The 16,217-nt window shown below is 47.4% G+C and overlaps 1 protein-coding gene across 1 annotated transcript in view; it reads left to right on the forward strand.

The window, feature by feature from the left end:
* Positions 1 to 16,217, forward strand: part of NHLRC2 (NHL repeat containing 2) — a 927,811-nt gene that overhangs the window by 694,485 nt on the left and 217,109 nt on the right. The window contains exons 6-7 of the mRNA XM_078643860.1: positions 1,417 to 1,510; positions 2,101 to 2,332. Of these exons, the coding sequence (XP_078499986.1) occupies positions 1,417 to 1,510; positions 2,101 to 2,332 (326 nt within the window). The remainder of the gene's footprint in view (positions 1 to 1,416; positions 1,511 to 2,100; positions 2,333 to 16,217) is intronic.

Below are 16,217 nucleotides of genomic sequence, written 5' to 3' on the forward strand. Positions count from 1 at the left end.
ACACACCCATACATTTACTCATGCACCCACTTAAAATCACTCACAACCACTTACATACCCGTTCACTCATCCCTACTAGCAATCAGATGGCCCCTCACTCACCCATACAGCCACTCACACAGACACTCACTCTCCAATACAGCCACTCACACACCAAACTAAGTTAACCAAACACCCACTCACAAAGTCAGTTATTCAACCATACAGCCACTCACACCCACTCACATACATATGCAGCCACTCACCCAGCCACTAACTCACGCATACAGCCACTCATACATCCACTCACTAACCCATACAGCTACTCACATACCCACTAACACATCCATACAGCCACTCATACACCCAATTTTACACCCATACAGCCATTCAGACATCCACTCATACACTGATTCAGAGATTCAGCCACTCAGATGAGATATGTTAGAAATAGTATGACTAATTACTAGTACAGAAAGAATAGTAATTTAACTCATGCTGTAGCTTAGTATATATATATCTTTAAGTCTCAGAAATGTTTACAAAATACTTACAGTCACAGGATGATGTCATCAGTGATGTCACTGACCATGCCATTAGTGATGTAATATGTGAGGTCATACGCAGTGCATTGTGGATGCATAAGTTATACTTAGCTCAGGCAACTATAACTGCTGAATTTCAGTGGTTTTGTGCAAGTGAAATCTAAACCTAACTATAACGTCCCTGTAACCCTTGCTTTTTTCAGTGAACATGTATATATATACACACACACACACACACACACACACACACACACACACACACACACATACACACACATACATATATATAAAAATGTCATCTTGTTGGGGGGACCCCCAAATCCACATACTTACCATAAATGTGTGGTAAAGGCCAATATGTGGTAAAAACAGGTGTGGTAATAAATGCGTGGTAAAAGCACTGCAATGTAAAAATCGTGTTGTAAAGACAGTTTCCCCTGTGACATGAGAGCTGGGCACAGAGCATGGTCTAAGGCCATGCCCTTCCCCATACTCACTTGTGTGGTATCTGGCCTTGGTTAGCAGGACCTGATTTGATGTTATTTGTGCTTAGATTCTAGAACAATTTCTTGGACTTGTATTACATTATTTACCTCAATCATCTGGTGTGATCTTCCCAACCTGTCCTCAAGAATTCCATGCCCTCTTTCAAGATATGGCCAAAGTCGATATTCAGTAAGCAACAGTAGAATTATAAAGAAACATGCCAGTGAGTCGAACATATTTTCAACTCATGACGTTTGTAAAGAATGAGTTTGCCCAGATTGAGGGGAAACATAGACTATGGGTATATATGAAGAGAATGTATGTGTATATATGTCTCTGAGATGAAGAGAGTTTCTACACTGGACTTTCATTTCATGTACTCTGGTTTGTTTTTCTTGTGGTCCAGGGCTGAATGAAGACAGTGTCCTATGGATAGCCATGGCGGGCACCCATCAGATATGGGCTCTGCTACTTGAAGATGGATCACTGCCAAAACTAAGGTAACCAGGAGCTCTGCCGGCCAAAGCCTAGAAGACTACACAACTTGTGGAATTTGTAAACATAGAACACAAAATGATACTGTATTTATTTAAAAAATAATAATGTCAGAGTTCTTTAATTGAAAATGGTAATTGAAAGATGGGAGCATTTGCTATAAGCATTTTTTCCTTCCAAAATAGTGATGTGGTAATGTTGCGGTCATCAGTGGAGGCATTTTAATATATAATGCTTACAAAACAGGAACAAAGCATGCCTATGTGCAGCTTGAGGTCCTCGATTGTCAATCCTGGCTCCTTAGCCAGTAATTACTGGTGCAAGTGTGCTCCTGCATCCTTACTTTGAGTGACTTCTCCAGGACGATAAAACAGCAATCTCATGGAGTTTCAATGCAAGCCAAGTTGTAATGCATAAAATGTCTGTCAGTTGGTGGTGGACCTTGTCCGTTTCACTAGGCAATAGGTTAGTTCATTAGAATTGGTTACGTCATCCCTGTGAACCAGATGTGTAGTATGCTTAGGATCTTGATGGGCATTTAAGATTTTTTCCTAATTTTAGACATTTAACCGCGTTGCATTGTTTCCTTCAACAGTGGTTTATCAAAGGGATCCTGTGTTCGATTTGCTGGGAGTGGAAATGAAGAAAATAGGAACAATTCGTACCCACAAAAGGCAGGTTTTGCCCAGCCCTCTGGTCTATCACTGTCTTCAGAGGAGCCCTGGAACTGCCTCTTTGTCGCAGACAGTGAGAGCAGCACGGTGCGGACAGTCTCCACCAAAGATGGGTCAGTTAAGCATCTTGTGGGAGGCGAGCGGGATCCCATGGTAAGAACATTGTTTTTCTCCGCTATTAAGTCATGACTTACCAAGCCTTAACACACAGTGCCAGATCAGTTAACTATTTATAGCCTATTGTCAGTTTTATTCAGCACAGGAGATGCTCTTTATCTTCTACTGTTTATCCCAAGCTTTTCACATCCTGTGCTCATCTCATTGGCTGCAGGTTCTAAAATTGGTTAAAAGACCCTCATTTTGTCCTACACGTTCCTTGCTCTCCGTCAGCCAGTGTACTTGTTGGCCATAGTCTCCCATCTAATAACATTCGAAACCCAGGTGTGTCATGAGAGAGCAACCCTTTCATTTTGAACAACACTGATCAAGATTTTATTCAAAGTCTGCTCTTTTCACGTGGCTTGATGACAACCATAACTCAGGATTAACCTTTGGGGGCGTGGTCTGGCTACGAACAGAGTTGGCCGATTGAACCAGGAGCTCCATGGCAGGGCGGGCCCTGGACAGTGGTTGGTGTGTCTCCTACAATGCGGAAGCTTATCCAACTTTCCCCCTGCCTCCCCTACCAAATACGACACCCTCCATCGGCACTGCGGTAGTGATGGGCGGCGGTGTGTATCCTGCGGACCTCCTCTTTTGGTCCCACACAGTCTGGGGTGAATCGGGCCCATGCCGCTGGTAGGAGCTGTGGCCCACAGCATTGCGGGAAGCCGGCTGTGCTGATCCTCAACAGGCCACCTCGCCAGCATTAGAAGACAACAGGCTCTCTTCCTTTCAGAGCAGTGAGGGCTTGAATGACTACACCCCACCGCGCCTGCCATGCACCTTGTCTACGGGGCACTGCTGGGGACCTGAACGCACTGCCCGTGATACTCCGGCCTTGATGACGCAGGCAACACTGAGCGCACCTCAGGCGGGTGGCTTTCACAGACACTTGCGGCCTACCCCCAGGCGGCGGCCCACATCTTCCTCTTGCCTCCGCCTGTATTGGCATTTACCTGACTGCGGCCAGCACACATGCTAGAAGGGCTGCTCCTTCACCAGTTGGACTTCACCACTAGTTGGGCCTCTGCCAGCAAGCTCCACGACATCCCAGGAGACCCACTCAGCCGGGTTGGCAGTAAGTGGCCCTGGGGTGTAGTGTGACAAGGGGGTTCCTCCTTGTCACTATTGCTGTGCCCCCTTATTACTTACTACTTCTGTATGGATCTGAGGGCCGGTGCTTTTGCCCCACCCGCAACATTGCCAGCCCTGCCCTGAGGTGGTCCAACCAGAGCGGCCAGCTGAAGATGTGGCGGCCCCTCCAAAAACAGACTGTGTGCAGACCCTACTACCCTCTTCTCATCTGGGGACCCCACTGGAGGCAATCAGGGGTGCCGTGCCTCCCATATCCTGTGCATTGCAGATCCCCCCTGCACATCATAGGACGCAGCCCTGAGCGGAGTGGCTACCTGGAGGCTACTTGGCACATGATGGTGAGCGGTCGCTGAAACCGTGGACTGCAGGGCCTGGACCAGGACCTGTCGTTTGCCCGCTCTTTGCCACAGATTCTGCTGCATCACCGACACCTGGGCGCCCACCGACTCCTTGTGCATGGTCACCACCAAATCACTGGGGGACCATGTGCAGGTACCACCTGTGCCTAACCGGGGGCCCCTGCCATTGCCATCGCCAGCCCCCTGACCCATCACGGAGCATCTACCTGCTGCAGCGCAGGGACAGGGCAGGCGTGGTTCGTCCATTGGTGTGTGGGGGCATAGCCCCCCCTGCCCGAAGCCGCCCGCAGCTCCCTCTGCGTTTTTGCGTTAAGACTGTGACAATCATGTCAATGAATCAACATGACGTCAGACCGCCGGGCGGGCGTCATGTTGATTGATTGACATGATTGTACAGGCGGCAACACAAGTGCGCATGAGTGGGGACGGAGGGTGAATTTTTACCCATGCCCACGCATGCGCACTTGTGTTTTTGCGGCGTTGCGCATGCCCATTAGGAGCCCTAATGGGCGTGCTGCGGGCGAGAAGGTACCTGTGCCCCTGGCGCCAGGATTGGCCAGGGGCGCTGTGAGCCTGTGACGTGTGGGGAGCAGAGCCCAGAGGTGGCGCGGACCGAGACCGGCAGCAAGGTAAGAGTGTGTGTTTTTCTTTTATTTTAAAGTGTTTGGTGCGAGCGTGCGTGTATGCATGAATGTTTGGTGGAGAGTGTTGTGAATGGATGTCTTTGTGTGTATACGTGTGTGAATACATTTCTTTGAGTGTTGTGTATGTGGGTCGGGGGGGGGTTGCCGCCGGCCTTGAGTGGCCTGGGGCCCGCACTCGCAAATCAGTTTGCGCCTCACCACTGTAAAATGTCACCAGCCGCCCCTAGGACTGGGTATGTCTTCTGTTAAGACCACGGGAAAACCTGCCCGACAGCTGGTCTTTTCTGATGCACTCAACCTGCCTTGCACTACGTCCACCCCACTGGGCACTACCCTGTCTGCACTGGTCAAGCCTCGACCCACAGCAGCCAGCGCCCCGGACACCACCATGGAGCACATCCTACAGGAGATCACCGCTGTGGGCCACCACCTGGAGGGTATGGATGCGAACATCTCTGTCAAGGTGCTCCAACTCTTCGCAGAGACAGTAGTGACGAATGTCCCAATGACCCCTCCACCGGTACCCTCGCTTCTAAGAGCCAGACCACCAGCAGGGGGGGAAAGGGGAAGTGGACAGAGAAGAGAAAACCTTGGCTCCAACTGTCACCTGCACCTTCTAGGGACTGCGTATTAACTTCCAGCCGTCTTCCTATGAGGTGCCTAATACACAGAATAGGGAGAGAAAGAGAATATACCACAAACCTTCTTACACTAACGGTCTTTCTTGAAGGTAAAGCAAAACTTGTCCTACCAGTTCTAGTCAAGGTATTGTCCCCTCTTCTATTAATGTTGTTTAGTATCAGGCAAGGCTTCTAGTTGTGAAAGAATACATAAACGTTAATCTCTAATCTCACTGTAGAACTCCCCATTAACTCCCTCTAGGTTAACTAATACCTGTGAAGCCTTCTGCGAGATGGGGTCTTGGGATTTCTGTTTTTAGAAGGTTTAAGTTCCTGGGTGCAATTAGAAGAACTGTTCTCTCAGCTTTTCCTCAGATGCGCGCAAAAAGGAACCACGGAGGAAGGTAAGGGAAGGTAAAGATAGGGAAAGCGCAAAAGGGAAATGTCCTGAGGGAAAACTCCGTTGGATAGTTCAACACTGTAGCTCCTGCATGCAGTAACAATTTGCCTTACTTGTCTTTACGATACTTCCTCTCCAGATAAGAAGTCTTTTATTCTCTGTGGTAGAACTTCACTGGATACAGGAACCTGTAGGACTGGACTGAATGGACTTCAGTTCATAGAACAGTCGAGAACGCTGTAGCTCTGTGACTCCTTCTCAAAGCTGACACCTCTCCGGAAAACGAGAGAGCTCAGCGGGGAACGAAATTCTTACAGAATCCAAGACACTAAGATACTCAGACGTGTCTTCAAAACACTCTGACGTTCCTAACTCCGACAACTCCCGTCATGAAATTTCTGACGCGGAGCGTCGGCAAGGAACTGCTGCTTGCATGAAAATCTGCGCAGTTTGAAGCGTGCGACTTCCCGATAACCACTAGAGGGCGCACCACCCAGCTTAACCCTGAGGGAACATAACGCGGCCATCTTAGGAAGAGTGAACTAAATACAATCTTTTCAGCAGTGTCTGTAATCAATCGGAATTCCCCACTAATGTCGAAGCCTCCCTGAGGAACAGGGAAACCAGACATTAGCTCAGGTAAAACGGGACATTGGCAGTGAATTGAATGTTCGTTTAGGGACGCTAACTGTGGAGACTCGATGAATCCTGACAGTACCCCCTCTCAAGGACCGATTCATCGGTCCTGGTTTGAGTGGAAATCTGGAATGAAAACGTTTTAGCAGTTGAGGGGCATGGATATTAGTAACTGGTTCCCAAGACCTTTCCTCTGGACCATACCCCTTCCAATCCACTAAATACCTTAATTTCCCTTTCAGGTACTTGGAGTCTAAAATGTCTTTTACCTCATATTCAGTATGTCCTTGAATGTTAAGTGGGTCTGGTGGTTTACTTAACCGCATGGGTGATTTGATCTTTTTCAGTAAGGACACATGAAAAACTGGATGAATTCCTATTTTAGCTGGCAGTTTCAATCGTACTGTAACTGGTCCTAACACCCTGTCTACTTGATAAGGACCCACAAATCTCGGTTGGAACTTCCTATTACCCTTCAAATGGAGGTTCTTAGTGGACAACCACACCTGATCTCCCACCTGATATTGTGGGGCGACTTGTCTATGTGTATCTGCAAATCTTTTGTAGGAGGATTTAGCTTTAACCAGATTTTGTTCTGCGGATTTATGTAAGGAGCTCAGGTCTGTGAGTAAACTCTTAGCTGCAGGAACCCCTAACTCCTCTTGTGTAACCAGGAAGTTTGGATGCCGACCGAAGTTTAAATAAAACGGAGAGTACCCTGTAGAAGCACTCTTTGCATTATTGCAAGCAAACTCGGCCATCCACAATTTATCTGACCACTCTCCACCTTGTTCTATCAAAAACAGTCTCAGGTATTGCTCTAATTCCTGATTGGTTCTTTCAGTCTGCCCATCTGACTCGGGGTGGTAGCTAGTGGACAACCTACTCTCAACTCCTAACCCTTTCAGATACGCCCGCCAGAAGTGAGAAATAAATTGAGGGCCCCGATCTGAAACCACCACCTTGGGGACCCCATGAATTTTCACAATATTTTCACTGAAGGCGCGAGCCAACTCAGTTGCTGTTGGAGTTCCTGACATCGGGATGAAATGACTCATCTTTGTGAAGGTATCTACTATCACCAATATTGTATCAAAACCCCTACTTAATGGCAGATCTACTATGAGGTCCAAAGAAATAGTATGCCAAGGATAAGTTGGGGTGGGCAGGGGCTGCAATAATCCCTGTGGAGCCTGCCTACTAGATTTACTTCGAGCACATGCCTCACAGGACTGTACATATCTTTTGATATGAGTAGACATTCCAGGCCACCAAAAATAGCGCTGCACCAACTCCTGGGTCTTTGCAATTCCTTTGTGACCTGCCAGCGGATGATCATGGCAGCTCTGTAACGCCTTTTCCTGTAAGATGGTCGTGGGAAGATATAAAGCCTCTTTGAAATAGGGTAATTGCTGCCGACAATGTCTTCCTTCTCCCTGTTGAACCCACTGCTGGATATCCTCCGTAGATAAGCTCTTACGAACTTCTTCCTGGAAGTTGTCTACAGAAAGAGTACACACAATCTTGGCTTCAGGAATGATTGGTCTCGCTTCCACGGTATGTTCAGATTCTTCAGTATGCAATCGGGACAATGCATCCGCTTTTCCATTCTTAGGACCTGGCCGATAGGTAATCACGAAATCAAAGTCTGCAAAATAAAGCGACCAACGAAGCTGTCGCGGCGTTAAAGTCTTGGCAGTTTTTAGGAACTGTAAATTCTTGTGATCCGAAAAAACAGTAACTGTATGCCGTGCTCCAAGCAAATAATGTCTCCAATCTTCGAAGGCATCTTTCACTGCAAGTAACTCTTTCTCTGTGATGGTGTAATTCAGCTCAGCGGAATTCAGTTTTCTTGAACGGTAAGCAACCGGGTGAAGTTGGCCAGTAGCTGCGTGACGCTGAGAAAGAACTCCCCCAATCACTTGATCCGAAGCATCGGCTTCCAAGTAAAAAGGTTCAGTAGGATCAGCGTGCAATAGAATGGGGGCCGAGACAAATTTCTTCTTCAAAGTTAAAAAGGCTGCATTGGTCTCGGTATTCCATTCGAACTTAACTCCTTTTCTTAGAAGACCAGTGATGGGGGGCAATCAACTGGGAAAATCCCTGGAAAAATCGTCGGTAAAAATTGGCAAAGCCCAAGAACCTTTGAATCTCTTTAACATTTTTTGGTGCTGGCCAATCCTCCACCGCTTTCACCTTTCCTGGATCCATCGTAACCCCCTGAGGGGAGATAACAAATCCGAGAAACTCCACCTTGGAAGCATGAAACACACATTTTTCCAATTTGACAAATAAATGATTAGCCTGCAAACGCTCCAAGACCATCCGCACATGCTGAGTGTGTTCCTGGGTGCTCTGGGAATAAATTAAAATATCATCCAGATAAATGATTTCAATCTTATCAATCAAATCGCTCATGATGTCATTGATGAAATGCTGGAACACCGCGGGTGCATTACAAAGGCCGAATGGCATAACACAGTATTCGAAAAGACCAAACTTGGTTAGAAAAGCGGTCTTCCATTCATGCCCTTCCTTCATACGGACCAAATGATAAGCTCCCCGCAAATCTAATTTGGTGAAAATTTGAGCTTCTTTTATTTGGTCTAACAAGACGGAAATCAGTGGTAACGGATATCTATTCTTGATGGTGATCTGATTTAGAGCACGATAATCAATACAAGTTCTCAAGCTTCCTTCTTGTTTCTTCGGAATGAAGAACAGCGGCGAGGATACCGGGGACTGGGAAGGCCTAATAAATCCATTGGCTAAATAGCGATCCAAATATTCTTTAAGGTGTTCATTTTCCGCTTCCGTAAGAGCATAGATCCGGCTAGAAGGGAGAACTGCTCCTGGTTCCAAATCAATGGTGCAATCATAAGCACGGTGAGGAGGCAGCTGATCTGCTTCCTGTTCACTAAATACTGTTTCCAAATCTCGATATTCCAAAGGAATTTCTTCAGTAGTAACCGCTCCAATAGATTGACCTCCAAAAGACAACATCATAGAGGGTGTGGGTTCTTCCACCTGTGTTTTTGGACCATAACACCGAGATAAACAAAATTGCGATTGCAGACTGACTGTTCGATTTTCCCAATCTATGGTTGGGTTATGCAGAGTTAACCAAGGCAATCCCAGGATCAGTTGAAACTGTGGGGCGTCTATTAAATTAAATTGTAACACCTCACGATGACCGTCCGCATGAGTTATCTCCAATTCTTCGGTATGACTGGTGATAGGTCCAGAGGTCAAGTTGGTACCATCGACTGCGCGTACAGGCTCCGGTCGATCTTTCCTGATAGCTCGAATTCCCATCTGACGAGCATATCGTATATCACAAAAGTTTCCTGTGGCACCGGAATCCAGCATGATGGCCACTCCCAAGATCTGATGTTCACGAAATTGTAACGTAACATGAATAATCACATGAGGCATCATAGTTTGGAGAGTATTTAAGATTTGGTGAGGTTCTGGAGTCGTCTTGTCTTCTTTCACCACCAGAGCGACTCCGCCTACTGATGGTTCACTTCGTTTCTCTTAAACGGAGTCTTGGGTCTCTTGATGCATTCCTTAACAAAATGGCCTGAAGCTCCACAATATAAACACAACTTTTTTAACCTCCTTTGTTCCTTTTCTTCTTTACTCAGTGGACCTCGAACTGTTCCTATTTGCATTGGCTCCGATTCATTACTCCCCCCAGATCCTTTCTCAGTCCTCGCTCTGTCAAAACGAGGAACATTTAACTTCCAATCCTTCTTCTTTTCACCTTTTCTTTCTGAATTGCGAAAATCCAACTCCAATACCAAATCCACTAGACCTGACAATTCTGTGGGTCGATTTGGAACTTGGGCTAGTGTGTCCTTGATTTCATCCCTTAAACCACGGTAAAATAAAGCTGCTCTTTTTTCTTCTGGCCAATTGGTCTCCAGAATTAATTTGTTAAACTGCGTAAGGTAAGTAATTAAATCTTTAGACCCTTGCCGCAATTCCAACAACTCATTATCGGTGGCCTGAGATATCCTTCTCCTATCAAAAATTCTGAGAAACTCAGCTTTAAATTTAGTAAAGTCACAAAGCAGGGGGTCATCTTCACTAACCAAGGGCATCGCCCAATTGGCGGCATCCCCACTTAAGTATGATAAAATAAACGCTACTCTGGATTGAGCATCAGGGAACAAGGTAGGACGGCACATAAAATGGAGGGAACACTGCGTCAAAAAATATTGTGCCTTCTGTGGATCCCCTGAAAATCTTTCGGGAGCTGCTAAGGGAATCAATGGGGATACGGAATGGCTTACCTGTGCAACTGCCTTCGCATCCGTGCTCAACCCACTAGTACTAGGAACTGAGGGACTCTGTACTGGATTTCCCATGGCCATCCCATCCACCTTGTGTGCTAATAATCTTGTCTCTTGACGGGAGGCCACTAACTCTAATTTTAAACTCTGATTTTCCTCACGAACTGCTCCTAAGTCTCTCTGAATTCCTACCAAAATCTCCCCTAAATCTTTTTAATTCATTCCTTCAGTCATACTGCCCGGGCGAAGGAAGTACGTGGGCACTTCAATCTGTCAAGGTGCTCCAACTCTTCGCAGAGGCAGTAGTGACGAATGTCCCAATGACCCCTCCACCGGTACCCTCGCTTCTAAGAGCCAGACCACCAGCAGGGGGGGAAAGGGGAAGTGGACAGAGAAGAGAAAACCTTGGCTCCAACTGTCACCTGCACCTTCTAGGGACTGCGTATTAACTTCCAGCCGTCTTCCTATGAGGTGCCTAATACACAGAATAGGGAGAGAAAGAGAATATACCACAAACCTTCTTACACTAACGGTCTTTCTTGAAGGTAAAGCAAAACTTGTCCTACCAGTTCTAGTCAAGGTATTTTCCCCTCTTCTATTAATGTTGTTTAGTATCAGGCAAGGCTTCTAGCTGTGAAAGAATACATAAACGTTAATCTCTAATCTCACTGTAGAACTCCCCATTAACTCCCTCTAGGTTAACTAATACCTGTGAAGCCTTCTGCGAGATGGGGTCTTGGGATTTCTGTTTTTAGAAGGTTTAAGTTCCTGGGTGCAATTAGAAGAACTGTTCTCTCAGCTTTTCCTCAGATGCGCGCAAAAAGGAACCAGGGAGGAAGGTAAGGGAAGGTAAAGATAGGGAAAGCGCAAAAGGGAAATGTCCTGAGGGAAAACTCCGTTGGATAGTTCAACACTGTAGCTCCTGCATGCAGTAACAATTTGCCTTACTTGTCTTTACGATACTTCCTCTCCAGATAAGAAGTCTTTTATTCTCTGTGGTAGAACTTCACTGGATACAGGAACCTGTAGGACTGGACTGAATGGACTTCAGTTCATAGAACAGTCGAGAACGCTGTAGCTCTGTGACTCCTTCTCAAAGCTGACACCTCTCCGGAAAACGAGAGCGCTCAGCGGGGAACGAAATTCTTACAGAATCCAAGACACTAAGATACTCAGACGTGTCTTCAAAACACTCTGACGTTCCTAACTCCGACAACTCCGGTCATGAAATTTCTGACGCGGAGCGTCGGCAAGGAACTGCTGCTTGCATGAAAATCTGCGTTGAAGTGCGCAGTTTGAAGCGCGCGACTTCCCGATAACCACTAGAGGGCGCACCACCCAGCTTAACCCTGAGGGAACATAACGCGGCCATCTTAGGAAGAGTGAACTAAATACAATCTTTTCAGCAGTGTCTGTAATCAATCGGAATTCCCCACTAATGTCGAAGCCTCCCTGAGGAACAGGGAAACCAGACATTAGCTCGGGTAAAACGGGACATTGGCAGTGAATTGAATGTTCGTTTAGGGACGCTAACTGTGGAGACTCGATGAATCCTGACAATCTCCGCACTGACGACCAAATCTAAATCTATCCGCTCGGACATCGCAAGCTTCCAGACCAGGGTGGGTGGTCTGACCCGGTGATTCTCCGTGCTGGAGGAATAGGTAATAGACTTAGAGGACTGGAGTCGGCGGGACAATGTGTGCTTTTTAGGTCTCGCGACCTATCGATGCGCGCAAGCGCATCGAGCGGAGCAAGAATTCATGTGCTCGAAATCCTAGTGAAACCAAGGGCTTCTTGCGCTGCGGTTTTCATTAAGTTCACGTGAATCACGTGAGCAAACAAGCACGCGCATTCACGGCCGCAGAGTACATCAAAGGGCTTCGCCCAGCGTGCGCTCTGCGGCTTCTCCTCCCCTAACTAATTAATCATGGCTGGCCGGCTGGCCATACTTTCAGTTTCCCGGCCGCAGCTGCGGTGACTTCCTTGCTCACGCTGTTGCTTTGGGACCATCAACAACAATTAAATATTCAGTTTCCCTGACACTCTTATTTTTTTACATTACGTGCCACCAGTAATTTTTTGCAAAGGCTTCTTTATTTAATTTACACGCATACATACAATATCAGCATGAAGCCCTTTCACGAGCGCCATGCTTTAATGTTTTCATTGTTGTCTCTCTCCATGTTCCTCCACCCCGATCTCTGCTCTCACTCCCCCCTCCATTCTCCCACGCCCTCCTTGTTTTTTTAACGAATGAAACAAATAGTTTTCGCGTCATGCTGTTTTCTTATTTGCATCTCATTGATGCTGGGAACGAAGAGATTACTATCTTTAGTGCCGATCTTCAAGCACTTAATTATCATGGCCTGGTTTCATTTCTCAGCTGGTACATCAAGCTGACACTTCACAGTGTACCAGACTTTCTGTCTTCTTGTTTTTTTCATTCTTTAACATCTTATTCCCAATTGAAGGGTAATGCAAAGTGGCTGAAAAACACTTGTTATGGTGTACATCGGTGCAGCGCATTATGCAGTCTTACAGTTCTTCCCTGTCATCTAAAATGGCACGTCATGTACTGACTTTGTTAGGCTAGTAGGTTGAATTAAGTGTTGTAAATATTACAACAGAGTCCCACACGAATTTCTGGTTATATCAGTCAAACACTTTACCACTTAATTAACATTAAACTACACGAAGCAATTCATCTTTCGAGGCCGCATAGGTGCGCCCGTAAAACACCCTTATTCTAAAACAAGCATTGGCATTGCCAATAGGTCTCACTTGTGGGACCTTATAAGTATTTAGTTTTGCAGCACAATATCATTGTTGCACCAAGGATATTGTGCTGCAAAACTAAATACTTATAAGGTCCCACAAGCGAGACCTATTGGCAATGCCAATGCTTGTTTTGAATTCCCGGAGTCCGCGGAGGTGCTAAATGCCAAAACCTTCCTTAAAGACAAATTCCTGACACTCCCCGGCCTGACCCTGGACCCTCCCTTGGAGATACAGCGTGCTTACCACATAGATCTGGCAAGGTGGGGAGCACCCACAAGCCCCCAGCCCCTTATAGCCTGTTTCCTATGCCACAAAGAGGCCCGACAGTTAATTTCAGCAGCCCAAATTCAGGGTCCGTACATTTACAAGGGGCACGAGGTGCGGATGCGAATGAGGGCTGTTAAGCTTTCTTATCCCTCCCCCCATGCTCCGGTATATGGACATTAAATATGGATTCTTCAAACCTGCTCGCTTTAGGGGTACCAAGGACAGAGACTTGAAAGCATTCTTTGACACGGAGAATCTGTGCAGCTTCCTTGCTGATCTCTCTACACAGGACATAGATACTCTCTCTTCAGCTACCACAGAGGGTAATGCCCTATTATTGTCCTCCCACACTGCCACTCCCAGCGGCCTCCGGCAGAACTCCAGGGGCTCTCGGCACAGGAGCAGAGATATCGACAGAGCATCTTGCTCCGAGTGCGACAGCAGCCAGGCTCTCCAGGCGCTGGCTGCACTCACAAACAAGCAGGGTAGGGACAAATCCCACTCCCCTTGAAGCCGCCTCTGCCCAGGAGATTGAGCTCTGAGGACTGACCAGCCACGGCGAGCCTGATATCAGGGGGGCTGCATCTGGAGTGTTAACGACTGAAGACAATGGATGGCTGAGTACCGGCATGCCTTCTTGCAGTCTACCTTTTTCTCTTTGATTTTTTATAAATGTTTCATGCCTTTCCCATTGTTCTTTCAATGTTTCTTTTATGCCAGTGTTTGCTTATTATGTATTTCACTGTTGTGTGCACAGTCCCCTGCTTCTTGGCCAATATGCTCACCAACTCATTGTCCTCTCAACGCAGTGCCCCCGCTATTCCCCTCCTATTCGCACCCTTGCTCCCTGTATCCCACGTCTTGATTCCCAGGGGGCTTATACGTGCATGCTCATACACTAATCCTCCACTGCACATCCCGCCTATGGCATCGCTCCTCCTGGTGCTGTGCTCTCTGCTGGACACAACAGGTTCTAGCCCTGAGCTGTGCCCAGGGGACATCAGACCCATAGTCACCTCTTGTCCCCCCCACCTCGTCATGTCTGCATTTGTGCACCTTCTAACCTGCCCTAACCCTGAAAGGAACCCTTCTTGCACTTTGCATCCGGAAGCCTAGACCCGCAGCACAAAGTCTAGAGCCTCAGGCACTGCACTCTCTGCTGCGCTTCTCCCACACAACCCAACCACCAATTCCCTTCTTTCACCTCCCACCCTTCCTTCCATCCTCTGACCCTTCCTCTATTGCATCCTAGTGTCATGAGACCTCCCACCCGCCCTGGCCGTTGTTCGCCAGTAAGTGCCCTTTTTTAGTGTGCCTGGGTCCCCTACCCACCGACTCCCTTCCCACCTGAGCACCTCCCCTCCTTTCCATCTTACCTCTGCTTCTCCTGTTCCTACCACACCTCTTTACTTCCCCTTGTGCCCCCTATCCCCGCCCCCCTCTCCACCACTGCCCAGCCTACTCCCCACCCATTTTTTACCCTCCACTCATGCCCTCTGCCGGCTCGCGACCCTCTGCCGCCTGTGTAGCCCCCACACTCCGGCATGACACTCTCTCCCTCAACTGACGCTCACCTCCTGTGGAGATCAGTGCATCTAAGTACATCATCGGTGGGAAATGGAACCTTTTTTGCAATGCGGTTCTCGATAGGACAGGTTCCCTAGACAAGTGAAATGATGCGGATAGAGCCTTACTGGGGGATATCACCTCCGACCACTACCTCGTCGATAACTGGCGTCTCTGCCACCAGACGGACAAGGAGTATACCTTCATGTCCTCAGTACATGGCACGCAATCCAAGCTAGACTATTTCCTCATCTCCCACTTAGCAGTGGCACTCGTTGGGGAATCCCGTATACCAGAAGCAGCCTTGTCCGACCACTTCCCTGGGCTACTGTCTTTAGATATTGGCCTGGCGTCCCGGACCGTAAACCATGGTGCTTACCAAGATACCTCTCTCCCCAGGGCAAGGCCTAATTAAGGGCCAGATGTAGGTAATTTTATTTTACCACCTCTTAAATACCGAATCATACCGATTCGGTATTTAAGAAGTGGTAAAATATAAGTACCGAGATGTAGGTAAATACAGATGTGCATTTACCGAATCGGTAAAAATCGGTATTTACCGATTCGGTAACTACCGACCGGTAATGCCCATTCATTCCTATGGGCTTTGAAGCCCATAGGAATGACTGGGCATTACCGATTCGGTAATTACCGAATCGGTAAATACCGAATTTCACAAGGGTGCAGGGGGTGTCACTTTGACACCCTCTAGCACCCCCAAAACGGGTTCAGGTGCCATGTGGCAGGCATACCTGCCCTAAGGGCAGGTCTGCCTGTCATATGGCACAGGTGTGCATGCACACATGTGCATGCACACCTGAATCGGTATTTTACCATCAAATAGGATTTGATGGTAAAATACCGATTTTTTTAATGCTTGTGGGAGTCAGAAGAGTCCCACCTACATATCAATTTTCCCGATTCGGTAAAAATACCGACTCGGTATTTTACAGAATCGGTAAAGTTACCGATCGGTAAATTTACCGATTCTGTAAAATACAGGGCCCTACATCTCAAATTGCATTTACCGGTCGGTAACGGCCGAATTCGGCCGTTACCGACCGGTAAATGCCTACCTACATCTGGCCCTTAGCGCCCATGTCTCTGCATACATGGCAGACACAAACACTCTGTAGACTCCCACAGGGTGCTATAGGTGGCCGCAAAGGTAACCCTTCGTGGTCACCTAATGAGGGACGCTACTGTGACC

The sequence above is a fragment of the Lissotriton helveticus genome, chromosome 5_1 (genome assembly GCF_964261635.1).
Source record: "Lissotriton helveticus chromosome 5_1, aLisHel1.1, whole genome shotgun sequence".
Taxonomy (NCBI): Eukaryota; Metazoa; Chordata; class Amphibia; order Caudata; family Salamandridae; genus Lissotriton; species Lissotriton helveticus.